Source organism: Tursiops truncatus, chromosome 9 (assembly GCF_011762595.2).
Source record: "Tursiops truncatus isolate mTurTru1 chromosome 9, mTurTru1.mat.Y, whole genome shotgun sequence".
NCBI classification, from domain to species: domain Eukaryota; kingdom Metazoa; phylum Chordata; class Mammalia; order Artiodactyla; family Delphinidae; genus Tursiops; species Tursiops truncatus.
Window position 1 is genome coordinate 34,570,810 of NC_047042.1, and position 27,850 is coordinate 34,598,659.

General features: G+C 38.6%; 1 protein-coding gene across 12 annotated transcripts in view; it reads right to left on the reverse strand.

The window, feature by feature from the left end:
• The window catches only part of HDAC9 (histone deacetylase 9), a 576,603-nt gene that overhangs the window by 248,585 nt on the left and 300,168 nt on the right, over positions 1-27,850 (reverse strand). For 11 of the 12 annotated variants that reach the window (XM_073809646.1, XM_033862982.2, XM_033862975.2 and 8 more), the window contains one exon: positions 4,703-4,810. The exons of the other annotated variant lie outside the window; for it this stretch is intronic. In XM_073809646.1, coding sequence (XP_073665747.1) covers positions 4,703-4,810 — 108 coding nt within the window. The remainder of the gene's footprint in view (positions 1-4,702; positions 4,811-27,850) is intronic. 12 annotated transcript variants of the gene reach the window in all.

Genomic DNA, 27,850 nt, shown 5'->3' on the forward strand with positions numbered 1-27,850 from the left:
GTTCTGTGGTGACCTAAATGGGAAGGAAATCCAAGGAAGAGGGGATACACGTATATGTGTGGCCAATTTGCTTTGCTGTACAGTAGAAACTAACACAACATTGTAAAGCAACTATACTCCAACAAAAGATTTTTAAAAATTAATTCTGATAAATTTTGCCAGTTTCATCACTGATTTCATGGAGTGAAGAATTTTCAGAGGTTTAAACTGTTATTTTTGCTGATGTCATTGTGGCACAATGACTTCGGAATTCTACCTTGCATTACTCTCTGAAATTTATTATATTTCTATCCTAGGAGCTTACCATTTTACTCTTAGTTATGTCATAGTTCAAGAGTGTTCACAGCAGCACTGATCAAAAGAGCAAAAACCTGTAAACAACTATACTGTCCAACAGAAGAATGAATAAACAAATTATGATGTACAAGGAAAATGAATAAATCACAGCTATGTAAATAGGATAAATCCTCATAACATGATTTTAAGTTGGGGGAGAGAAATCTGAGGAATAAAACATTCAATAAGATTCCATTTTTTATAAAGATCTACAACATATGGTTAACACTATTAAAGGGAAAGGAATAATTTAAAAAATACAACAGATTAATAATTACTCCTGGGTCAAAAGATAGGAATGAGATAAGTACTGAAAGAACTTTAATAGTGTTAGCACAGTACTATTTCTTTAGTTGGATGAAGGGCTCACATCCAACCATATTATTATGATTTGTAAGTTATTAATGTAACTCATTTTTTATATGTATTGTTTTACACTAATAAAAAGGAAAGAATCTAGACTATTTTAAAAAGATAGCTTTAACCCCTTTTTTCTTACATATTTGTGCCACCTCTACAAGAAATTCCTTATAAAGTGTTGAAAGAGAAGAGAGAATTGTGACACTTACAGGCTTTGCCATTTATTAAACTGTGTGCAGGATCTTAAAAAGTTACTTGATGTCTCTGAGCTGGTATCCTATTGGTGGTACTTACTTTTGGTGGACACTGTGAGAATAATGACAAATTACATGTAAACTGTCCAATCTATAGTAGATACTTAATGAACGGCAGGTATTATTAGCAACATGATATCACAATATCCATTCAAACAGTAAAGAAATCCATACATTTTTCAGATAATCAGATGGGAATTTTCTTGACAAAAATTTCCAGACAACTAAAGCAATTTTTACTGTTTTATGAAATTACGCATTGCCAAAATGGCATCAAAGGGCATTCTTATAGTAAAGCTAGATAACTGTTGAATCATTTTTTCCCCAGATATATTGAAGCATAACTGACAAATAAAAATTATATACTTTAAGGTAACATATTTGGCACCATTTTTTGAACAAAATATTAAATATTTATAACTTGAAAAATGCTCATCTTTTAAAGATATTTCTATTTCTAGACCTACTTCCTTAAATGACCTTTAGAACAATAAAACCATTTTGAGATAACTATTCTTCCAATTATAGTTTCCAATACAACAAACATGTCAGCATTTCCAGAATATTTATGTTCCCTAGTTCTAGATTCTGAGAAATAGCCAACTTGGGTATTTGTAGGTTTGAGAAATTTCCATTTGCATGGATTTTTTAAAATAACTTGTTAAAAACCTGGAAAACTTGAAAGTCCCCATAATTTCCACTGAACTCCACTGAGCATGTCCATGCTGTGCAAAAAATACACCCACTTACTGCTGTAGTTTGCTGCACACGCTTAGTTTAAGCACCAACATGAGACCCACTCCCTGGGCCTGGATTATACCTCTAATTCCTTTAGCCCATTAGTATCTGCAGGTGAAGAAAGGACAGAACCTGTCGAAAGTTAGGGGAACAATCATGATCAAGCTTAATATCAAGGAAAAATTCCAGGTAATGAAATTTGCCTTTGGCATTTTCCTTGTTTGGGCGCCCTTATTATCTCCTAGGTCCCCAGCCCCTAAGAGTTTGGTGACCTCCCTCCAGCTATCTCGAACCTCTCAGTTCAGCACCCCATCCAGGCCCACCCTATTTGAAATAAAGCTCTTAATTCTTCTCTAATTTCCAAGCAAAATGAGTGCAGACTCACAAAATGCAGTCTTTCAATATGTCAATGTTGTTTCAAGTTATAGATTTACTGGGAGAAAGAGGTAGAACATGTGAGAACTGAATGTAGATGCAGAAAATGATAAACAAAACACTGACGTTTTCTTTGTTCACATCTCTTATCAGAGGATAACTTACCAGTGTCCTCAAATAAGCTTCCCTATTTTCTTCCTAGATCTGAATGAAGTGACTCCACAGCCATGAGTGTTAATGCTCCTGGCCAGCAGGTGTACCTGTCCAGTCATACTGGAGTCTGGAACAGGTAGACACTGAGTAACATTTTTGGTTAGCTAGAGGTCCCTGAACATGGCTATCTACCACAATTCTTGGCTATCTACAGTGGCATTCCCATAGGCCTCATCAAATTATTAGCAATAAAAGGATTCAGTCTCTTGGTCTGTCAGCACTAGTCCATTTATTATGGTCCTGCCTGTCTTGGACTTTTACTTTGGGCTAACAATCAGAAAGATAAACCAGCTACACTGCCTGGAATATTCAGCAAAGGAAGGTGAAATCAGTTGTGCAATATCTACTATTTGGTACGTCATGGTGTATATAACTGATAACCAGATCCACTTCTCATTTGCAAATAGCTCAGAATGTCAAAACCAGGTACAACCTTCAACATTATCAATTCTACCCTACTGATTTTGTGGAACGAGATACTGAGGCCCAGAGATATTAAGTGATCTGTCACAAGTGACATAGAATTTAAGTGGCAGAGCCTGGATCAATGTTTCTTGATTTTTATGCTGGCTCTTTTTCCCTATTCTTCTCTTTTTTAATCATACTTGCTGATTTCTCAACCAAGGGGAGGAAAAGCATTTGTATGAATCCTTGATCTTAACATAAACAGCCAATGCTAGTTAGTACGGCTGGTGGTCAGCATGTCCATACTATATATTGTTGACACTCTGTTTGTAACTGGCTATTTTAAATGACTACCTCCTAAAAAATATAATTAGGTTTTTGTTCAACACTCTTCACACATACATTTGGCAATTCTGCACTCTGTGAGGTTAATAGCAATGATGATTTTGAGTGTAACAGGTGGGCATTCTACTTGAGAAGGTTTCAGAATTACTGATTAAACTTCAACAAAATCAAAACAATTAGAAACTGTGAAATGCTAACAATCATTTTTGTTTTTTATTAAGTGGGTCTGTGCTGGCATAATCTTTTAAAAATTATAATATTGTGGCCTGGCTGTTGTCTGTCATTTGAATTCTTTTGAAAATAAGACTTAAATACTTCTTTTAAAATGTCAATTGATTCTAGTGCTACAAGTGACATATTCAAACAGGAAGAATTATTCCTCAAGTGCTACTGGGAGACAGCCAAAACCTCTCCATAAGGCTGATTCCTTTCTTCTTTTCAATAAATAGCTCATTATCAAAGGTAAAGACTGAGTATTAAGCACCACATTAATGGCCTAAGAAATCTCCTGAGATGAGCAATTAATATCCTAATGCTGATCGTGTCAACTTAACATGAGGTGAATATATATATATATATATATATATATATATATATTTAAATATAGCCCACCTTATCATAATGCTATTTCTGTAGGTTTTGACTTAAAGAGTTAGAGCAAAGACTTCTGGGGCAGACAATGTGTTGTAAAGTGCACATTCCTACCCTGCATTTTTAATCACAAGTGGAATAGTCAGGTGTAATTGAATAAAAATTCATTAGGCATAAAAAAAAATAATCCTAATTAGATTTTATTTTAGATGAACAAAACTCACAGTGCCTATATTGTTGGTTACAATATATTTCCCCTAAGCCCCACAATTGCTAAAAATACCAAATCAATCACTGGCCAGATTTCATTATGAAGTGTGTGAACCAGTGCATTAAAGAGCTATGTTAGCACCAACAAAGTTTATTGGGGCAACTGCATTCAAGATGCACACGGTATACCTTTAAATAGCACTGTTAAAATACCAAATAAAGTGTCAACGTCTGTCAGGTCTCTGGCTTTTATAAATTGTTTAGACTGGGAAACGTTGGGGTTTGGACATTGTTCTTTTCACATGATGTAGAAAAGAAGAGACCATAAAAAGAAAAGAACAATAAAGCGTAGTTCATTTCTGAAGTTCTTTCATGGAAAAACATACTCTGGATCATTACCCTTCTAGTCAACAATTTCCTTCTTCCTCCCAATCCTTCCCATCTGATATTTACCTTTCTCCCCACCCCCACCCCCTTCTCTCTGGGTGGTATTCTGAGCTTATACACAGTACTCAGTAATCATATGTTTTATGTCGCTTCAAAAGAGAATCCCAGGAGGGCACGACTGGTATGTATATACTGGGTATTTTTAACCTGGACCATAGCTTTGCTCACCATTTCTATGCTCTTAAAAATACACCAGAGTGCCCTAACCGCAGAGTTTCCCCAAGGAGAGGAAGGCCCTGGGAGCACGATCAGCTACTACCTACCTACACACTAGTTATTATCACACCTTAGTGGCCATCTCTTTGCCCTCTTCCCTCCGCCCCTTTCCTTTTATTACCACACCACACTCCCCACAATTCCCAAACAACAACATCTCTGTTTCAGCGTCTTCTCTGGATTTCCCACACTTAATGCAATCCAGACCTCACCTTCAGCTCTCCTGAGGCCACTTTGGAAGCCAGCTCGATGACACAGCCAACAGCCATGCGTGCAGCACCGGACGAGTGCAGCTCATTCCAAATGGTGTCACTGTCCACCTGAGCAAACAGTGAGCAGAGCCCGCAGAAGAGAGAGGGAGAGAAAGAGAAGGAGAAGGAGTAGATGAAAGAGGGAGGGGGGAGGAAGGGAGTTCAGGAGAGGGGAGAGAGAGAGAAAGCAAATTTGTGAGGAAGGGCTGGCACAGTAACAGCCTATGTACAATAACATTAGTCTTCCGTCTTGGCCAGCTGAAAAGGCCTTCTGCACACGGCTTTGCTTATACTTTTTCTCTACACTGACTTCTCCAATGGAAACACATTCCTGCCATGCCTCACTGCCATTCCCTGTTTAGATTTCTCATTACAAACAGCATTACATAGGCCAGATCTGGCGTAGCTACAGGCTTGCTAGAAACCAGGCCCCAGTAGTAGATAGAGTAAAAGCTAAGAGCACTTAGCTATACATAAAAATCGGATTTGCAAGTGCTAGAGGGGGAAAATTCAAATACCTTTCTGGCTGCAGGTTTACGGGGAGCCAAAAACAATTATTAGGCAGGTAGCAGTAGCAGTCAGTGAGTGGGAAGGAGCAACCGCAGTTCAGGTTCTCCAACTAAATGGAGGGAGTGTGTGGTCCTCACACTTAAAATATTCTCAACACTCAACTGCAAGGAGAGATTTGACTTTCAAAGTAGAAGCTTAACATTTAGTACAGCTTGGCAGCTAGTCTTAGTGCAAACTAGTATTATTAAAATTAGATACGCCATTAAAATATATGGTTGCTCCTACACTAGAGAACATTATTATCCAAACAAAGCATGAACCAATATTTTGGATTTACCTTTATAAAATGCTGTTTACTCTTTTTTGTGCACACATTAAGAGAACATTTACAACAAGGACAAGAAAAGTGCAATAGTAGTGGTTTATAATTGTCATATATGTTACATATCTTTTTTTTTTTTTTTTTTTTTTTGCAGTACGCGGGCCTCTCACTGCTGTGGCCTCTCCCGTTGCGGAGCACACGCTCCAGACGCACAGGCTCAGCGGCCATGGCTCACGGGCCTAGCCGCTCCGCAGCATGTGGGATCCTCCCGGACCGGGGCACAAACCCGCATCCCCTGCATTGGCAGGCGGACTCTCAACCATTGCGCCACCAGGGAAGCCCTATGTTACATAATTTTAATGTATAAATATGTCATAATATAAAAAAATAACAGTATCAAGCTGTAGAAGTCTATTATTTTAGGACACAGTTGGAGCTCTGGGAAATGCAATAAAAAAATTTGACTGTGCAAATATCAAGACGTCTCAAATGGCTCAAAGAAGGGAACTCTGACACAAAATACAGAATTTTTTTAAAAAGAAGAACTAAAGTGAAGAGGCCTAATGACAGGGAACAAACACAATAAATAATAACTCATTCACAACGCACTAAGCAGTTTCCTAAGCATTTTCACATGCTTTTTGTCATGAGAGCCCTAACAACTTAAATTCTGTTAAGAACAATGAGTAAATACATAATAAATGAGAACACTAAATAAATAAATAGAATATTAAGATTCTCTCAACAACAGCAAAGTGGTAAAGAGAGAAGATTCTGGAATTAAACTGTCCAGGTGAAATTATGACTTCACCACTAAAAGGTGATTGACAATGGGCAATCAATTAATTAACAACTCTGCTTTGATTCTCTTACCAATGAAATAGCAGCTTTTTGAAGTGCCATCTGCATATGAGGTTGGGGAGGATTAAATGAGTACGTGATATGCAACTGTTAGCTACTACTATTTCAGCTATTACGCTCATTTTTGTAATGCCTAACACGTAGTTGAGGCCTAAGAAGTGGTTACTGAATGAACATACTGTGGCTTAGAGAGGCTACCCAGAAGGTCTGAGGACCCTCACACAGAGCTCTGACCCTAACACATGCCTTTCTACCATACTACTGAAATAACACTTACTTTCTAAGAACATTCAGCCCATGTCATAGTCAACACCATCATGGTCAACACTATCAACTAAAAAGTAAAGGAATCATCAAATGAACCCTAGAACCTAATCATTTACCCTCTAAACTGAGACTTTTATTCTTTTACTAAACCACTGTAAGTAAGTAGTTATTTGAGCTTCATGAAGATACAGCATTCAGGAAAATGGCTGTTCAAGCTAAAAAATTAAAACCAACATTGAGGGGAATCGGGAAGATGGCGGAAGAGTAAGACGCGGAGATCACCTTCCTCCCCACAAATACATAAGAAATACATCTACACGTGGAACAACTCCTACAGAACACCTACTGATCGCTGGCAGAAGACCTCAGACCTCCCAAAAAGCAAGAAACTCCCCACGTACCTGGGTAAGGCAAAAGAAAAAAGAGTAAACAGACAAAAGAATAGGGACGCGACCTGCAGCAGTGGGAGGGAGCTGTGAAAGAGGAAAAGTTTCCACACACTAGGAAGCCCCTTCGCGGGCGGAGACTGCGGGTGGCGGAGGGGGGTAAGCTTCGAAGCCGCGGAGGAGAGCGGAGAGCGTAGCAACAGAGGTGCGGAGGGCAAGGCAGAGAGATTCCCGCACAGAGGATCAGTGTTGCCCACCGCTCACCAGCCCGAGAGGAGGCTTGTCTGCTCACCCACCGGGATGAACGGGGGCTGGGAGCTGAGGCTCGGGCTTCCGTGGTTGCGCAGGGAGAGGACTGGGGTTGGCGGCGTGAACACAGCCTGCAGGGGGTTAGTGCACCACGCTAGCCGGGAGGGAGTCCGGGGAAAAGTCTGTACCTGCTGAAGAGGCAAGAGACTTTTTCTTCCCTCTTTGTTTCCTGGTGCGAGGAGAGGGGATTAAGAGTGCTGCTTAAAGAAGCTCCAGAGACGGGCGCGAGTCGCAGCTAAAAGCGCGGACCCCAGAGGTGGGCATGAGACGCTAAGGCTACTGCTGCCGCAACCAAGAAGCCTGTGTGCGAGCACAGGTCACTATCCACACCCCCCTTCCGGGGAGCCTGTGCAGCCCACCACTGCCAGGTGTAAGGCCAACTGGCCCGAGGCAGGGGAACACAATCAGATTCACAGGTTGCATCAGACTGAAATTCTCCGGACCACCCAGTTCCAGAAACTGCCCTGGAGACATTCCGGACCATCCAGTTCCAGGAACTGACCTGGGGACTTTGAACCCAGCCCAGCTTTCCCGCCTTTCGAGGGGCGGGACCAACGGTCCCCCAGGATACCCGAAAAGACCACCAAATAAGAAATACCCTGCGCCCTCCCAGATTCACCACACCCCTTTCCCTTCTTCCCCTATAAAATCTTGCCCAACCCTTGCCCGGGTGCGACTTCTCTGGCCCCTTTCTCTCGGACCACTGAACCTCGCCCGGGAGCGCTCCCTAATAAAGCTCACTTAAAGCTTTCCTCTGTTTCGCGGTGCCATTTGTTAAGACCCGACCTTACACCAGGGTCCCGGGATCGAGGGACAACTTCCCCGGGAGAACGCACGGCACGCCTCAGGCTGGTTCAACGTCCCGCTGGCCTCTGCCGCTGCAGGCTCGCCCCACATCGTGCTCCTCCCTCCCCCCCGGCCTGAGTGAGCCACAGCTGCATCAGCAGCTCCTTTAACCCCGTCCTGTCTGAGCAAAGAACAGACGCCCTGCAGCGACCTACACGCAGGGGAGCTGTGCTAAGAAGAGAAAGGGAAATCTCCCAGTAGCCTCAGAAGCAGCGGATTAAAGCTCCACAATCAACTTGATGTACCCTGCATCTGTGGAATACCTGAGTAGACAACGTATCATCCCAAATTGAGGAGGTGGACTTTGAGAGCAAGATTTATCATTTTTTCCCCTTTTCCTCTTTTTGTGAGTGTGTATGTGTGTGCTTCTGTGTGAGATTTTGTCTGTATAGCTTTGCTTTCACCATTTGTCCTAGGATTCTATCCGTCTGTTTTTTTCCTTTAAAAAATTTTTTTTCTTAATAATTATTTTTTATTTTAATAACTTTATTTTATCTTACTTTATTTTATTTTATCCTTTCGTTCTTTCTTTCCTCCCTCCCTTTTCTATTTCTTCCTTCCTTCCTTCCTTCATTTCTTTCTCTCCTCCCTCCCTCTTCTTTCTTTCTTCCTTTTTCTTCCTTCCTTCCTTCCTTCTTTCCTTCCTTTCTTTCCTTCCTTCCTTCCTTTCTACTTTTTCTCCGTTTTATTCTGAGCCGTGTGGATGAAAGGCTCTTGGTGCTGCAGCCAGAAATCAGTGCTGTGCCTCTGAGGTGAGAGAGGCAACTTCAGGACACTGGTCCACAAGAGACCTCCCAGCTCCACATAATAGAAAACAGCGAAAATCTCCCAGATATCTCCATCTCAACACCAGCACCCAGATTCACTAAATGACCAGCAAGCTACAGTGCTGGACACCCTATGCCAAACAACTAGCAAGACACAAACACAACCCTACCCATTAGCAGAGAGGTGTCCTAAAATCATAATAAATCCACAGACACCCCAAAACACACCACTAGACGTGGACCTGCCCACCAGAAAGACAAGATCCAGCCTCATCCACCAGAACACAGGCACTAGTCCCCTCCACCAGGAAACCTACACAACCTACTGAACCAACTTTAGCCACTGGGGACAGACACTAAAAACAACGGGAACTATGAACCTGCAGCCTGCAAAAAGGAGACACCAAACACAGTACGATAAGCAAAATGAGAAGACAGAAAAACACACAGCAGATGAAGGAGCAAGATAAAAACCCACCAGACCTAACAAATGAAGAGGAAATAGGCAGTCTACCTGAAAAAGAATTCAGAATAATGATAGTAAAGATGATCCAAAATCTTGGAAATAGAATACAGAAAATGCAAGAAACATTTAACAAGGACCTAGAAGAACTAAAGATGAAACAAACAATGATGAACAACACAATAAATGAAATTAAAAATACTCTAGATGAGATCAATAGCAGAATAACTGAGGCAGAAGAACGGATAAGTGACCTGGAAGATAAAATAGTGGAAATAACTAATAAAGAAAAGAATAAACAAAAAAGAATGAAAAGAACTGAGGACAGTCTCAGAGACCTCTGGGACAACATTAAACGCACCAACATTCGAATTATAGGGGTTCCAGAAGAAGAGGAGAAAAAGAAAGGGACTGAGAAAGTATTTGAAGAGATTATAGTTGAAAACTTCCCTAATATGGGAAAGGAAACAGTTAATCAAGTCCAGGAAGCACAGAGAGTCCCATACAGGATAAATCCAAGGAGAAACACACCAAGACACATATTAATCAAACTGTCAAAAATTAAATACAAAGAAAACATATTAAAACCAGCAAGGGAAAAACAACAAATAACACACAAGGGAATCCCCATAAGGTTAACAGCTGATCTTTCAGCAGAAACTCTGCAAGCCAGAAGGGACTGGCAGGACATATTTAAAGTGATGAAGGAGAAAAACCTACAACCAAGATTACTCTACCCAGCAAGGATCTCATTCAGATTTGATGGAGAAATCAAAACCTTTACAGACAAGCAAAAGCTGAGAGAGTTCAGCACCACCAAACCAGCTTTACAACAAATGCTAAAGGAACTTCTCTAGGTAAGAAACACAAGAGAAGGAAAAGACCTACAATAACAAACCCAAAGCAATTAAGAGAATGGGAATAGGAACATATATATCGATAATTACCTTAAATGTAAATGGATTAAATGCTCCCACCAAAAGACACAGACTGGCTGAATGGATACAGAAACAAGACCCATATATATGCTGTCTACAAGAGACCCACTTCAGACCTAGAGACACATACAGACTGAAAGTAAGGGAATGGAAAAAGATATTCCATGCAAATGGAAACCAAAAGAAAGCTGGAGTGGCAATTCTCATATCAGACAAAATAGACTTTAACATAAAGAGTATGAGAAGAGACAAAGAAGGACACTACATAATGATCAAGGGATCGATGCAAGAAGAAGATGTAACAATTGTAAATATTTATGCACCCAACACAGGAGCACCTCAATACATAAGGCAAACACTAATAGCCACAAAAGAGGAAATCGAGAGTAACACATTCATAGTAGGGGACCTTAACACCCCACTTTCACCAATGGACAGATCATCCAAAATGAAAATAAATAAGGAAACACAGGCTTTAAATGATATATTAAACAAGATGGATTTAATTGATATTTATAGGACATTCCATCCAAAAACAACAGAATACACATTTTTCTCAAGTGCTCATGGAACATTCTCCAGGATAGAACATATCTTGGGTCACAAATCAAGCCTTGGTAAGTTTAAGAAAATTGAAATTGTATCAAGTATCTTTTCCGACCACAATGCTATGAGACTAGCTATCAATTACAGGAAAAGATCTGTAAAAAATACAAACACATGGAGATTAAACAATACACTACTTAATAACCAAGTGATCACTGAAGAAATCAAAGAGGAAATCAAAAGATACCTAGAAACAAATGACAATGGAGACACGATGATGCAAAACCTATGGGATGCAGCAAAAGCAGTTCTAAGAGGGAAGTTTATAGCAATACAATCCTACCTTAAGAAACAGGAAACATCTCAAATAAACAACCTAACCTTGCACCTAATTAGAGAAAGAAGAACAAAAAAAACCCCAAAGTTAGCAAAAGGAAAGAAATCATAAAGATCATATCAGAAATAAATGAAAAAGAAGTGAAGGAAATGATAGCAAAGATCAATCAAACTAAAAGCTGGTTCTTTGAGAAGATAAACAAAATTGATAAACCATTAGCCAAACTCATCAAGAAAAAAAGGGAGAAGACTCAAATCAATAGAATTAGAAATGAAAAAGGAGAAGTAATAACTAACACTCAGAAATACAAAAGATCATGAGAGATTACTACAAGCAACTCTATGCCAATAAAATGGACAACCTGGAAAAAATGGACAAATTCTTAGAAATGCACAACCTGCCAAGACTGAATCAGGAAGACATAGAAAATATGAACAGACCAATCACAAGCACTGAAATTGAGACTGTGATTAAAAATCTTCCAATAAACAAAAGCCCAGGACCAGATGGCTTCACAGGAGAATTCTATCAAACATTTAGAGAAGAGCTAACACCTATCCTTCTCAAACTCTTCCAAAATATAGCAGAGGGAGGAACACTCCCAAACTCATTCTATGAGGCCACCATCACCCTGATACCAAAACCAGACAAGGATGTCACAAACAAAGAAAACTACAGGCCAATATCACTGATGAACATAGATGCAAAACCCTCAACAAAATACTAGCAAACAGAATCCAACAGCATATTAAAAGGATCATACACCATGATCAAGTGGGGTTTATTCCAGGAATGCAAGGATTCTTCAATATATGCAAATCAATCAATGTGATACACCATATTAACAAACTGAAGGAGAAACACCATATGATCATCTCAATAGATGCAGAAAAAGCTTTCGACAAAATTCAACACACATTTATGATAAAAACCCTCCAGATAGTAGGCATAGAGGGAACTTTCCTCAACATAATAAAGGCCATATATAACAAATCCACAGCCAACATCGTCCTCAATGGTGAAAAACTGAAACCATTTCCACTAAGATCAGGAACAAGACAACGTTACCCACTCTCACCACTCTTAGTTAACATAGTTTTGGAAGTTTTAGCCACAGCAATCAAGGAAGAAAAGGAAATAAAAGGAATCCAAATCGGAAAAGAACAAGTTAAGCTGTCACTGTTTGCAGATGACATGATAGTATACACAGAGAATCCTAAAGATGCTACCAGAAAAGTACTAAATGTAATCAATGAATTTGGTAAAGTAGCAGGATACAAAATTAATGCACAGAAATCTCTGGCATTCCTATACGCTAATGACGAAAAATCTGAAAGTGAAACCAAGAAAACTCTCCCATTTACCATTGCAACAAAAAGAAAAAAATATCTAGGAATAAACCTACCTAAGGAGACAAAAGACCTGTATGCAGAAAATTATAAGACACTGATGAAAGAAATTAAAGATGATACAAATACATGGAGAGATACACCGTGTTCTTGGATTGGAAGAATCAACATTGTGAAAATGACTCTACTACCCAAAGCAATCTACAGATTCAATGCAATCCCTATCAAACTACCACTGGCATTTTTCACAGAACTAGAACAAAAAATTTCACAATTTGTATGGAAACACAAAAGACCCCGAATAGCCAAAGCAATCCTGAGAACGAAAAATGGAGCTGGAGGAATCAGGCTCCCTGACTTCAGACTATACTACAAAGCTACAGTAATCAAGACAGTATGGTACTGGCACAAGAACAGAAATATAGATCAATGAAACAGGATAGAAAGCCCAGAGATAAACCCACACCCATATGGTCACCTTATCTTTGATAAAGGAGGCAGGAATGTATAGTGGAGAAAGGACAGCCTCTTCAATAAGTGGTGCTGGGCAAACTGGACATGTACTTGTAAAAGTATAAGATTAGATCACTCCCTAACACCATACACAAAAATAAGCTCAAAATGGATTAAAGACCTAAATGTAAGGCCAGAAACTATCAAACTCTTAGGGGAAAACATAGGCAGAACACTCTATGGCATAAATCACAGCAAGGTCCTTTTTGACCCACCTCCTAGAGAAATGGAAATAAAAACAAAAATAAACAAATGGGACCTAATGAACCTTCAAAGCTTTTGTACAGCAAAGAAAACCATAAACAAGACCAAAAGACAAACCTCAGAATGGGAGATAATATTTGCAAATGAAGCAACTGACAAAGGATTAATCTCCAAAATTTACAAGCAGCTCATGCAGCTCAATAACAGCAAAACAACCCAATCCAAAAATGGGCAGAAGACCTACACAGACATTTCTCCAAAGAAGATATACAGACTGCCAACAAATACATGAAAGAATGCTCAACATCATTAATCATTAGAGAAATGCAAATCAAAACTACAATGAGATATCATCTCACACCAGTCAGAATGGCCATCATCAAAAAATCTAGAAACAAAAAATGCTGTAGAGGGTGTGGAGGAAAGGGAACACTCTTGCACTGCTGGTGGGAATGTGAATTGGTACAGCCACTATGGAGAAGAGTACGGAGGTTCCTTAAAAAACTACAAACAGAACTACCATATGACCCAGCAATCCCATTACTGGGCATATTCCCTGAGAAAACCATAATTCAAAACACACACGTACCAAAATGTTCATTGCAGCTCTATTTACAATAGCCAGGAGATGGAAACAACCTAAGTGTCCATCATCAGATGAATGGATAAAGAAGATGTGGCACATATATACAATGGAATATTACTCAGCCATAAAAAGAAACGAAATTGAGCTATTTGTAATGAGGTGGATGGACCTAGAGCCTGTCATACAGAGTGAAGTAAGTCAGAAAGAGAAAGACAAATACCATATGCTAACACATATGTATGGAATTTAAGAAAAAAAGAATGTCATGAAGAACCTAGGGGTAAGACGGGAGCAAAAACACAGACCTACTAGAGAATGGACTTGAGGATATGGGGTGGGGGAAGGGTAAGCTGTGACAAAGTGAGAGAGTGGCATGGACATATATACACTACCAAACGTAAAATAGGTAACTAGTGGGAAGCAGCCGCATAGCACAGGGTGATCAGCTCCATGCTTTGTGACCACCTAGAGGGGTGGGATAGGGAGGGTGGGAGGGAGGGAGACGCAAAAGGGAAGAGAAATGGGAATATATGTATAACTGATTCACTTTGTTATAAAGCAGAAACTAACACACCACTGTAAAGCAATTATACTCCAATAAAGATGTAAAAAAACAACAAAAAAACCCAACATTTACATTGTGTTGGATACTTTTAAACCAATTTTCAACCATTACATAGCTACAGGTGCCATAGAAAGTCCTCATTCTTCAGATTTAAAATTACTGGGGGAGCAAGCAAACATAAAACAAATCAATAAACCCCAAAAGAAAACTAGAAGCTGGTTCTTTGAGAAGAAAAACAAAACTGATAAACCTTTAGACAGACTCATCAAGAAAAGGGAGAGAACTCAAATCAATAAAATTAGAAATGAAAACAGAGAAGTTACAACTGACATCACAGAAATACAAAGCATCATAAGACACTAGTACAAACAACTATACACCAATAAAATGGACAACCTAGAAGAAATGCACAAATTCTTAGAAAGGTACAACCTTCCAAGACTGAACCAGGAGGAAATGGACAATATGAAAAGACCAATCACGAGTACTGAAATTGAAACTATGATTTTAAAACTACCAACAAACAGAAGTCCAGGACCAGATGACTTCACAGTAGAATTCTAACAAACATTTAGAGAAGAGTTAACACCTATCCTCCTGACACTCTTCCCAAAAAATTGCAGAGGATAGAACACTGCCAACCTCATTCTACAAGGCCACCATCACCCGGATACCAAAACCATACAAAGATATCACAAAAAAAACTACAGGCCAATTATCTCTGATGAACACAGATGTTAAAAATCCTCAACAAATTACTAGCAAACAGAATCCAACACATTAAAAAGATAATAAATCACGATAAAGTGGGATTTATCGCAGGGATGCAAGGATTCTTCCACATATGCAAATCAATCAATGTGATACACCACATTAACAAACTGAAGAATAAAAACCATATGGTCATCTCAACAGATGCAAAAAAAGCTTTTGACAAAATTCAACACTCATTTATGATAAAAACTCTCCAGAAAGTGGGATTAGAGGGAACCTACCTCAACATAATAAAGGCCATATATGAAAAACACACAGCAAATAACATTCTCAATAGTGAAAAACTGAAAGCATTTCCTCTAAGACCAAGAATAAGACAAGGATGTCCACCCTCACCACTATTATTCAACATAGATTTGGAAGTCCTAGCTATGGCACAGAGAAGAAGAAATAAAAGGAATCCAAATTGGAAAAGAAGTAAAACTGTCACTGTTTGCAGATGACATGATACTATACATAGAAAATCCTAAAGATGTTACCAGAAAGCTACTAGAGCTCATCACTGAATTTGGTAAAGTTGCAGGATACAAAATTAATACACAAAAATCTCTTGCATTCCTACACACTGACAATGAAAGATCAGAAAGAGAAAACAAGGAAACAATCCCAGTTACCATTACATCAAAGAGAATAAAATACCTAGGAATAAACCTATCTAAGGAGAAAGAAGACCTGTACTCAGTAAACTATAAGACACTGATGAAAGAAATAAAAGATGACACAGATGGAAAGATATACCATATTCTTGGATTGGAAGAATCAATATTGTCAAAATGACTAAACTACTCAAAGCAATCTACAGATTCAATGTAATCTGTATCAAATTACCAATGGCATTTCCCACAGAATTGGAACAAAAAATTTTACATTTGTATGGAAACACAAAAGACCCTGATAGCTAAAGCAATCTTGAGAAAGAAAAATGGAGCTGGAGGCATCAGGCTCCCTGACTTCAGGCTATACTACAAAGCTATGGTCATCAGAACAGTTTGGTACTGGCACAAAACAGAAATATAGATCAGTGGAACAGGATAGAAAGCCCAGAGATAAACCCACACACCTATGGTCACCTAATCTATACAAAGGAGGCAAGAATATACAATGGAGAAAAGACAATCTCTTCAGTAAGTGGTGCTGGGAAAACTGGACAGTGACATGTAAAAGAATGAAATGAGAACACTCCCTAACACCATATACAAAAATAAACTCAAAATGGGCTTCCCTGGTGGCGCAGTGGTTGAGAGTCCGCCTGCCGATGCAGGGGACACGAGTTCGTGCCCCAGTCCGGGAAGATCCCACATGCTGCGGAGGGGCTGGGCCCGTGAGCCATGGCCGCTGAGCCTGTGCGTCCGGAGCCTGTGCTCTGCAACAGGAGAGGCCACCATAGCTAGAGGCCCGCGTACCGCAAAAAAAATAATAAAATAAAATAAAATAAAATAAAAAAAAAAAACTCAAAATGGATTAATAACCTAAATGTAAGGCCAGACACTATAATACTCTTAGAGGAAAACATAGGCAGAACAGTGTTTCACGTAAATTTCAGCAAAATCTTTTTTGATCCACCCCCAGAAGTAATGAAAATAAAAATAAACAAATTTTATTGTGGCCTTAGGGTAAGGTGGGAAGAAGTGAGAGAGTAGCACGGACATATATACACTACTAAATGTAAAACAGATAGCTAGTGGGAAGCAGCTGCAGAGCACAGGGAGATTAGCTCAGTGCTTTGTGATAACCTAGAGGGGTGCAATGGGGAGGGTGGGAGGGAGGCTCAAGAGGGAGGAGATATGGGGATATATGTATACATATAGCTAATTCACTTTGTTGTACAGCAGAAACTAACACAACATTGTAAAGCAATTATAATCCAATAAAGATGTAAAAAAAAAATAAGGATATGGTTACTGATTAGTGCCAGGCACAGAGATGCTCAATGGATGCTTGAAGTTTTGACCACATCCAAAATTTAGGCTTATCCCTAAACAGGTCCTATTTCGGAATCTATGGGATTTATCATTCATTTATTTGCTTGTATTTAAACATAAAAAAAATTTCTCTAAATACTACTTTAACCTATATTTTATGTACATTTAACTTATAACTAAGTAGTAATAGTGGTAAGTTTTGTAGGTATAATCTATTCATAAATGAGTAATTGTATTTAATTCTGAAGGTATGAACAAGGTTTTCTTAGCTTGAGCTGCCACAACAAAATACATACACTGGGTGGCTTAAACACCAGAAATTTATTTCTTACAGTTCTGGAGGCTAGAAAACCAAGATAAAGGTGCCAGCAAATCTAATGTCTGTTTTATTTCTCTTCCCAGCTTGCAGATGGTTGCCTTCTCACTATGTCCTGACATGGCCTTTCCTCAGTGAGTGCACATGGAGAGAGACTGATTTCTCTCTCCTTCTTCTTAGGATGCCACCAACCCTACTGAATTAGAACCCCACACTTACGACCTCATTTAACCTTAATAGCCTCCTAAAAGCCCTATCAAATTCAATCACTTAAGGGTTAGGGCTTCAACATATTCATTTTGGGGGGACACAATTCAGCCTATAACAAGGTTACACCCCCAAAGCTTGTTTATAAGTCAATTTATAAGCATATTTCCCTAAGACATTGTGTTCCAAGTCATGTTTCAGGGACATCAGCTGCCAAAATTAGCTACCAAAACCTATCCACATGTATTTGGCATATTCTAGTTTAATAAGAGTTCTAAGGGTAAAAAAAGGATGCATGACTCATGAACTCTCCCTACATAATCCCTGCCATTAGAAGAGATGTCCAAATACACTTCCTGTCATTCTCAATGGCAAAAAGTTATTTCTTCTCCCCCTATGTCCCTCTTATTGGTTGGAGAGATTGCCAAAAACCTTTCCCTGTATTTGTGATAGTGTCAAGAAGATCTCCTTCATACGAGAGCTGATTTCAACTGTACAAGACTTCATGACAGTAGGAAAAAACTCTACGTAAGAAAGGACGGTTGAATCCATCAAATGACGGTGGTTCCTGGCATGGAATGGGACATTGAGTGGCTGGACAGGAAAGGAAAAGAACAAGAAAAACTCACCTCAGGTGGATATACATAAACAGGATTAAGGAGCTGAGCTGGTAGTACAATAATTGTGGAAGTAGAGACCAGAAGACAGGTGCTCTAGAATTTGGAAGTTGAAGGTAGAGCTATTAGAAAAGTGGCATAGAGTTGGCTCCGGACACGTAAAATAATGTAAATTATAATAGATTAGGCCAGGAAAGGGGAAAGAAATGGCAGTGGAGCAGAAAGCAATCCTTCTGACCACACTAGTTGGTTACTAAGATCTAGCTAAAGTTCTTAAGTGATGCAAGGTAAATTTTTAAAACCAGAACTATTATAATCTGAAAAAAATCAAAGTGTTTTATCTTTGTTTTTTTCCATGCACCACATTTACTTCCCCTTGGTCTGCCCACCAATTCATTCTTCTGCCTGACATGTATGTGTGTGTGCATGTACAAATTCACATACACACACACATACATGTGCATTATTTTTTAATTTAACTTTTTTTTATACAGCACATTCTTAGTAGCTCTTTTATACTTATTACATGTGCATTATTATGGGCCAGTGGTACATGAGATCAAAAGGAGATTCAGATTGATATAAAAGAAATATAAAGAAACTGACATTCAAAACAAAGATTTTTCATAAATACACATAAAAATCCAGATTTTGTGGTAAAAGAAGATTTTTTTTCCAAACTCCTTTACATATTAAAAACTAAGCTTGGTGCTCTCAGATTATAATCCTATGTTAGTGATAGCATCAAGACAATGCTATCACTGCTTCTCTGAATGATAGTTCAGAGAAGAGACTCTTTCTACCTATGACACCCAGGCAGAGGGCTTGCTGACCTAGGCTACAGATAGGATATGATGACAGGAAGAAAAAGCTGGAAGCCATCCTTTATGGTGATGAGATATTGGAGAAAGGCAAACTGAAGAGTTGTGACAGAAGCAGGGGAGGTAAAGAATGATAAGTGAGCACATCTCAGAGAGAGGAGAATGTGTTAGGTAAATTGACAAGATAATAAGCAAATCTTTGGTGTCATTTACACTTAGGACTTTTGCAGTCCATGTCTACACCAAAGTGTGGGCACCACATTAAAAAGGCTAGGGAGTAGTGTGAAAAGTAAATGGAAGTTCAGACTGAAGCATTCCTAAGATGCTCTTGGGTCCTGTGTGGTAGCAATGGAAGCCTCAAGTTCCCACAGTCTTCCAAGTGTATGCTATGGGAGAGCCCCTGAAATGGAGTAACTATGGTTGGAGTCAAATGAAGTCCACAGCAGACGCTCAGGAAGATCCCAGCGCAGGGAGAGCCAAGGTGAGGCTGTTGGAGCCTGCAAACCCCACCAAGCTCCATTTCGCAGTGAAATTGGAAACCAGGAGAAATTCAGCTGCTGACCTCAGTTTTAAATGCTGAGAAATCAGCACCAATCAGGTAGATTAATGAGGTTGCCACGGAAACCTGAATATTCAGAGGACAGTGAGTATCCAAGGACCCCATCAGGTCTCTCTCTTTCCCTCAGACACCCAAACGCCATCTCGAGAGAGGAAGCTGACAGACAGAGCAATTACCTAAAGAGACTGTGTCTAATAATAAGTTGATCATGAAAAGACAGAATTTTAAAACTAAAAGGAGGCTATTCAAACTTAAAGAGACTGATATATTATTAATTGTGGAGAAGATCAGCATAATTAGGAGAAAAAAGAAAGAGCCTATTTATCACATATATGAGTAAGCATGGATCATTCTGTGTCCCATTTTCAAGGTCAGGAATGTACTCTGTTGGATGACAGGGAAAAGAGTCTAGCCAGGATCCTGGACAGAATTCTCCAAGGATATGCTGCATACATGGTTGGTGGTGTATAATAGTATTTTAGAATTAACGTAGCAATATGCAACTTATTGCCCCCCTCAGAATTCACCTGGAATGTGCACCAAGCTTTTCCTTATGTACTATTCTAAAAAACAATATGCTTTCAACTTTCAAATATTTCTGACAATGTAACTAGTGTACAAAACATGAAGGCAGCTTTAGCAGTCTGCTGAGTAACTGTCCACAGAGGTCTTATTTTACTGCCAGAGTTAAAATCTTTCAATCTGGAAACAGTTCCCCAACAGTTCAAATCACTTTATAAATATGTAGGAGGGTCTGGACCTAACATGTGTCCAAAACTGAGGTTCAGAAACATTAGTTTCTGAAGGTGTCCCACAAAAAGTCTTTCTGTGTGAGAAACTGAGCAAATGTGGTGAGATAAGGTGGTAATATGCTTTAGGGTAGAGAATCATACAAGCTTGGCCCATAAGGAAGATTAGTTAAAAGAGGAAGAGACACAATTCTGCAGACAGTACAGAATCCGGCACTGAGATCCTCCTGCCTCTTACTCCCAGCCACTCACGTCTATTTAGCAGGATAGAAAAGGGTAAAGTGATAGAGAAAGCTGTAAGGAAAAACTGAAATAGGCAATACATTTTAAATTCTGTTAAAAGAAAATGAGATTGGGGCTTCCCTGGTGGCGCAGTGGTTGGGAGTCTGCCTGCCGATGCATGGGACGCGGGTTCGTGCCGCGGTCCGGGAAGATCCCACATGCCGCGGAGCGGCTGGGCCCATGAGCCATGGCCGCTGAGCCTGCGCGTCCGGAGCCTGTGCTCCACAACGGGAGAGGCCACAGCAGTGAGAGGCCCGCGTACCGAAAAAAAAAAAAAAAAAATGAGATTGAAGTAAAACACTTTCGTATCAACTTGGAAAATTATAATGTTAAAAGAGGGTAATATACACATTCTCCACTTCATTATGGACCTCAGAAAATCCAGAGCAACTAGCAATGTGAAAACCTCGGAATAATCAGCAGAGGCCAACAGACCTCACTGATTAAAAAAAAAAAAGAAAGAAAAGAAAAGAACAGGATATGGGGGGGAAATCAGCAATTCAGAAGTAGACAATGATTATTCATATTAGCCATTTCTGAAGCTCCTAAAATAATTAGGAAGGTGCTCTCTCTAAGGAGACACGTAGGAAGTGTAGTAGGAGGGAGAGTAAGGGCCAATAATGCACTAGTTACACACCTCTTTATAAAGATGTAGCCACTAGATAACACTCTACACATCTGAAAGAAGAACATCATGTTGTAACCTCTCTCAGTAGTAGTGAAGAAGGATGAGGGGTGATAAGAAGGACTGCTGACTCAAACATGACTTACAGAATAGGAATGGTAGAAATGTGATCTCATTCACTTGAAGTCAAAGCAGAACGCAATTCAGGAAATATACAGAGAAAGCAACAGAAAACTAATATGGACATTTCTCGTTTTCAGTTTTATTATTCTTATTTATACCCTTACTCTATAAAGTTCTGGTCTTTATTATTTATAAATAATAATGACCACAATAATAAGAGTTGTCATCTCATAGAGTACTTATTACGATCTAGCCACTGTGCAAAGCTCTTTGCCTGTTAACTCATACAATCCTCACAACAACTACTGACATAGATGCTATTATTAAGCAGTTTTGTATATGAAATTCAGAGAGGTTATTCAGCTAGTAATTAGTGGAGCAGAAATGAGAAGCCAGAAAAAAAGAGGATAAGCTCTTAACTCATATTGATTTTTATGCTAGTCAAATCAAAATCTAAAAACTAAATAAATAAGTTAAAAAAACAAATATATTTGTAGAATTAAAAGATTTTCCTAATGAAATGAATCAGCTAAGACCTACATGAATGTTTTATCTTTAAAGGTATTGAACTTCTGTCATGTAAAGTTGCTAAAATATTCAAGAAATTTAAATACCCCAAGTTGTATCTGGAATAGCTGGGCTTTTCCTGAATGTTGTGATTTGCTTGCCATTTTTCTGAAGCAGTGTCCCAATGGGGATGGTTTTGCCCCCCATGGGCCATTTGGTGGTTTCTGGAGACATTTTTGGTTGTCAAAAATGAGGGGGCAGGTGTGCTTCTGGTGTCTATTGGGTAGAAATCAGGAATTCTGCTAAACATCTTATAGTGCAACAGGACAGTACAACAAAGAATTATCTGGCCAAAATGTCAATAATGCCAAAGTTGGGAAATCCTGCCCTAGAAACATTGAGAACCTTATAAACAACAGTGCTGTTTTCTTCATACTGGCTTCTAGAAATCTCAAAGCCAAATCTGTGGTCCTTCTCTAGTAAAAGCAGTAGATACCATAGTGCACACTTTATATGCTAACCTCATTCCTGGTTCATGGTATTTTCACCTCTGAATGATTACCACACCTACTTTAAAACACATACACACACACACACAGAGTTCATGTTTGTTTTAAAAGCTGCTTCAAATCTTTTATGAAATATGGCAGGAATAAAAGGAAAAGAAAGGAAGAGAGGAAGGAAGGAGGGAGGGAGGGAGGAAGGGAAGGAAGAAAGAAGGACAAGCAAAATGAGAAAGCAGAGACAAAGCCCAGAGACAACAGAGAAGGATAGGAGAGAGAGGGAACAGGGAGGTAAACACTTCATATTCTCACTATTACTTTCTAAAGTTGTGCTTTGTCTCTTGCTTTTTTATTTGGAATACAACCAAGAATAATTTTTATCCATGTTATCCTTTTCCTGAATTTACCCAAATAATTCTGTCCACCGAATAGAATCAACACTAATATAAACTTATTTTTAAGGATTGTTCTGCTCTTTTCAGTTTCTTAAGTTTCACAAATGTTAGTGACAGAGCCAGTAAAAACTTTTCACAGTTCTTCCCATTCTTTTGCTCCAATTTCAATTTATCTTTCCTTAATATATCAAAGAAAGAGACTGCAATTTCTTTAAAGATTTCAAAAAGTAAATAATTATACAATATCAGTGGCAAAATAAAACATCAAGGGAAATCATGTGATTATTGGCATCTATACCAAAAATAAGAAAGGAAAGGAGAGAGAAAGGAAGGAGGAAGGAAGGAAGGAAGGAAGGAAGGAAGGAAGGAAGGAAGGAAGGAAGGAAGGAAAAGAAAGGGACAATTTCTACTTGTTAAAAGCCAGATCCTTGATGAATGGTTGTTCATAAGGATGCTGGGTTTGTCCCTGCACATATGGCAGGATGGGAGTACACAGATAGCCCGAGGCCTTTGAGAGACCATGATTCATTTTGTTGAGTACACATATGGAAGTGCTGTTTCCGAGTATACCCACCCTTCCAAATGTTCACTTCCTTTGGAATAGATTCTGAGAACTAGGTATAACATTTCAAAAACCACTGTTTTCACAGTTTCTTTATGTCACTATTAATTAGAAACATGAATTAAAATGACCAAAAATCCAGAGTCAGGATTTTCCAAGAAATGAAGATGTTTCCTGAGTGCCCTGCCTTATTCAGAAGTCTCTGTACTTCTGCAAACCTTTTCGATAAGCACCTAATGGCTTTCAGTTTTTTCCTTTTTATTGTTTGCTCTGAGAATGGCCATATAAAAATGGACATAAAGGGCTTCCCTGGTGGCGCAGTGGTTGAGAGTCCGCCTGCCGATGCAGGGGACACGGGTTTGTGCCCCGGTCCAGGAAGATCCCACATGCCGCGGAGCGGCTGGGCCCGTGAGCCATGGCCACTGAGCCTGCAGGTCCGGAGCCTGTGCTCCGCAACGGGAGAGGCCACAACAGTGAGAGGCCCACGTACCGGGGAAAAAAAAAAAAAAAAAAAAAAAAGGACATAAAAAGTGACACACGGTTCACCAAATAATCATAGTCCCAAGTAAGTGAATTATCCATAGATAGATCTGTCACTGGATAATATACACTGTCATGTAATTTATGATTTTAAAAATAGCAATAACAGCAGCAATTTTTTTCCCTAAAATACTTCCTCAGATCTGCAGCATGTATAATTTAAATATTAACTAGGGTATAAAGAATTTTCTTGGTGTTAAAGGGATTGATGACCAATATATAGATAAGTCGAGTCCATAAACAGGGACAAAGTACCAAAAATGAGCCTGGAGAAACTTGCATATAGAAATGATGCAGAGTAGGACTAAAGCAGTAGCTATATATTCTAAAGACTCCCAGGGCCAGAATGGTAATGTAGACATAACATAATATAAGGTAAATGGGGAAAGGGTGGGAGGGTCAGCTACAATTTTTCAATCTTAAATATTGACAAGAATTCACTTAAAAAAATTCACAGCCAGGCCAAAAGAAACCTATTAGTGTGCTGAATTTGGCTACTGGGCTGCCAGTGCATAACTCCTGCTGTCCAGGGTGACTTATGTTTTACACAGTTTGAAACTTCTAAGGCAGAAAAGGCACAAATGTATCTCTAAGGAACTAGCTGGGTTATTTCTTGTGCACAAAGATCATGGCCTAACTCAAGGAGATTTCTTAGGGTGGGGCAGTTGGAGAGTATACTACACCTGGTGTGTTTATAAAGGACTCTCGCCTCTGCCTGAGAAAAAGACTAGAGTAAGGATGCTCAGGTTAACACCTGAAGTAAATGTTCAAAACAGTCACAGCACTACAGAAGAGTTTTATTGCACTATTAAATTTTGTTATTTGAGCAATGTTTCATGGTGAAAGTTATCTATAATTCAGCAATGGTTTTAAATTAATTTCAAGCATATTAATTGCAGCAATATCTACATGCATTTGTAAATGTAGCCCCATATTTTTGACACATAATATTTATTCAGTCCATGGACAATGTTGGGTGTGTATATGAATTCACAGGCTTCTTGTAATAAATAACTCATGGCCCTTCAGCAGTTTATGAACACAAGTTAAGAACAACTGGTTTACATTTGATCTATTGTTTAGAATAAAGAAAGCTACAAAAAATGATACACCCAACCTAAAATCAGTAAAAAGAAAAATGCGGATAAATATTAATTTGGGAGGTATTTGGGAGCTGAGGTCACAAGACAATCAATTAACCTCAAATGTCTAACTCAGGTATAACTGGATTCTTGGAAGGAGGAAAGATAGAGAAAACGAGACAGAAGAAATACTGAAGGGATAGTGACTGAGAATTTCTCAACAATAATGAAACCACAGATCCAAAAACTTCAAAGCATAACTAGAAAAAAAAACCTCCAGAAAATCAATTACACAAACAAAAAAAAACATATTTAGACACATCACAAACTGTTAAAAACTCAACAAAAAAATCTTAAAGGCAGCCAGAGAAAATAAACACATTATATAAAATTCAACAAAGATAGAAATTATAACAGATTTCTTAGCAGAAAGTATTTAAGATAGAAGACAATGGAATGACATCAAAGATTTCAAACAAAAAATGTCAACCCAGAATTATATACTAGCAAAAATATCTTTTAAAAATAACTTTAAAAGGTAAAATAAAGCTTTTTCATAAAAATAACAGCTGAGGTACTGTACTGCCATCAGACCTCAGTTACAAAAAATGGTAAAGGAAATCATTTAGGAAAAACAGTATAATACCAGATGGAAACTTAGAATAACACATTATAACAAAGAAATAAGGAGTGCTGAAAGTGATAATAATGAAGGCACATATAAGAGACTTTTATTTTATTTTCTTTCCCTTGAAAAAGATAATCGACTATCCCAAGCAAAAATAATAAAAATTTCTTGTGGCGTTCATGGCACATGTAAAAGTCAAATGTATGACAACAAAGACACACTGAATAAGAGGAGAGGGTTGCAAATAAACTGCTGTAAGGTTCTTACATAATACATGAAGTAGTGTGATATTACTTGAAAGCACACTGTGATAAGTGTTAATAAGTGTAAATGCTACTAAAAAAATAAAGAGGTACGACTACTAAGCCAATAGTGGAAATAAAATGAAACAATTAAAAAATATTCAATTCCAAGGAAGGCAGGAAAAGAGAGAAAAAGGAAAAAACAAACCATAACAAAAAACCCAAAAAACAAAAAACAAAAACCAAGATGGAACAAATATAAAACAACTAACAAGATGGCAGATTTAAATTTAACCATATCAAGAATGACTGGTCTAGAATACTGCTACTCAAAGTATGGCCCGGGGAACCACAGTGGGCCACAGACTATTCCCAGTCTGCAAGATAAACACAAGCAAGCGTCTGGAAACTTTTGTAGCAATCCATTTAGAATAATTTTATACCTGTTGAATCTAATAAAAAATAACTGAATTTTTTATTTTGCATATTTTTGTATCTCAATTTTAGTAATTCCATTCTTATGCATTTTACAAAAACATTACTCTATGACAGGTAGGAAATAAAGCATAAGCAAACAAAAATCTTTCTTCACCATATAATTTGAGAAGTATTGATTTCATAGAGAAAGGAATTTCCTGCCAAATTGTACAAAGAAAGAGCTCTATTTGGGAAAGAGAGGAAGAAAGAAAAGCTGAAGCCAGAGGTAAAATTAGGAATGTGTTAGAAGTTTTATTAATAAATTAGCCCTATCAAGGTAAGTTGTCCCAACAGAGAATGATTACCAATAACTGTCTGAGCATTACACTACTAGTTTGTACCTAGAGGTTTCCATAGCCCAAGGATTTGGAGAAAATGTCAGAATTTATAATAAGCTTTTTTTTCCTAACATCTTTATTGAAGTATAATTGCTTTACAATGGTATGTTACTTTCTGCTTTATGACAAAGTGAATCAGCTATAACATATACATATATCCCCATATCTCCTCCCTCTTGAGTCTCCCTCCCACCCTCCCTATCCCATCCCTCTAGGTGGTCACAAAGCACCGAGCTGATCTCCTTGTGCTATGCAGCTGCATTCCACTAGCTAGCTATTTTATATTTGGGAGTGTATATATGTCCATGCCACTCTCTCACTTAGTCCCAGCTTACCCTTCCCCCTCCCCGTGTCCTCAAGTCCATTCTCTACATCTGCGTCTTTATTTCTGTCCTGCCTCTAGGATCTTCATAACCCTTTTTTTTTTTTTAGACTCCATATATATGTGTTAGCATACAATATTTGTTTTTCTCTTTCTGACTTACTTCATTTTGTATGACAGTCTCTAGGTCCATCTACCTCACTACAAATAACTCAATTTCGTTTCTTTTTATGGCTGAGTAATATTCCATTGTATATATGTGCCACATCTTCTTTATCCATTCATCCACTGATAGACACTTAGGTTGCTTCCATGTCCTGGTTATTGTAAATAGAGCTGCAATGAACACCGTGGTGCATGTGTATTTTCAATTATGGTTTTCCCAGGGTATATGCCCAGTAGTGGGATTCCTGGGTCATATGGTAGTTCTATTTGTAGTTTTTTAAGGAACCTCCATACTGTTCTCCATAGTGGCTGTATCAATTTATATTCCCATCAACAATGCAAGAGGGTTCCCTTTTCTCAACACCCTCTCCAGCATTTATCATTTGTAGATTTCCGATGATGGCCATTCCGACTGCTGTGAGGTGATAGCTCATTGTAGTTTTGATTTCCATTTCTCTAATGATTAGTAACGTTGAGCCTTTTTTCATGTGTTTGTTGGCAGTCTGTATATCTTCTTTGGAGAAATGTCTATTTAGGTCTTCTGCCCATTTTTGGATTGGGTTGTTTGGTTTTTTTGGTATTGA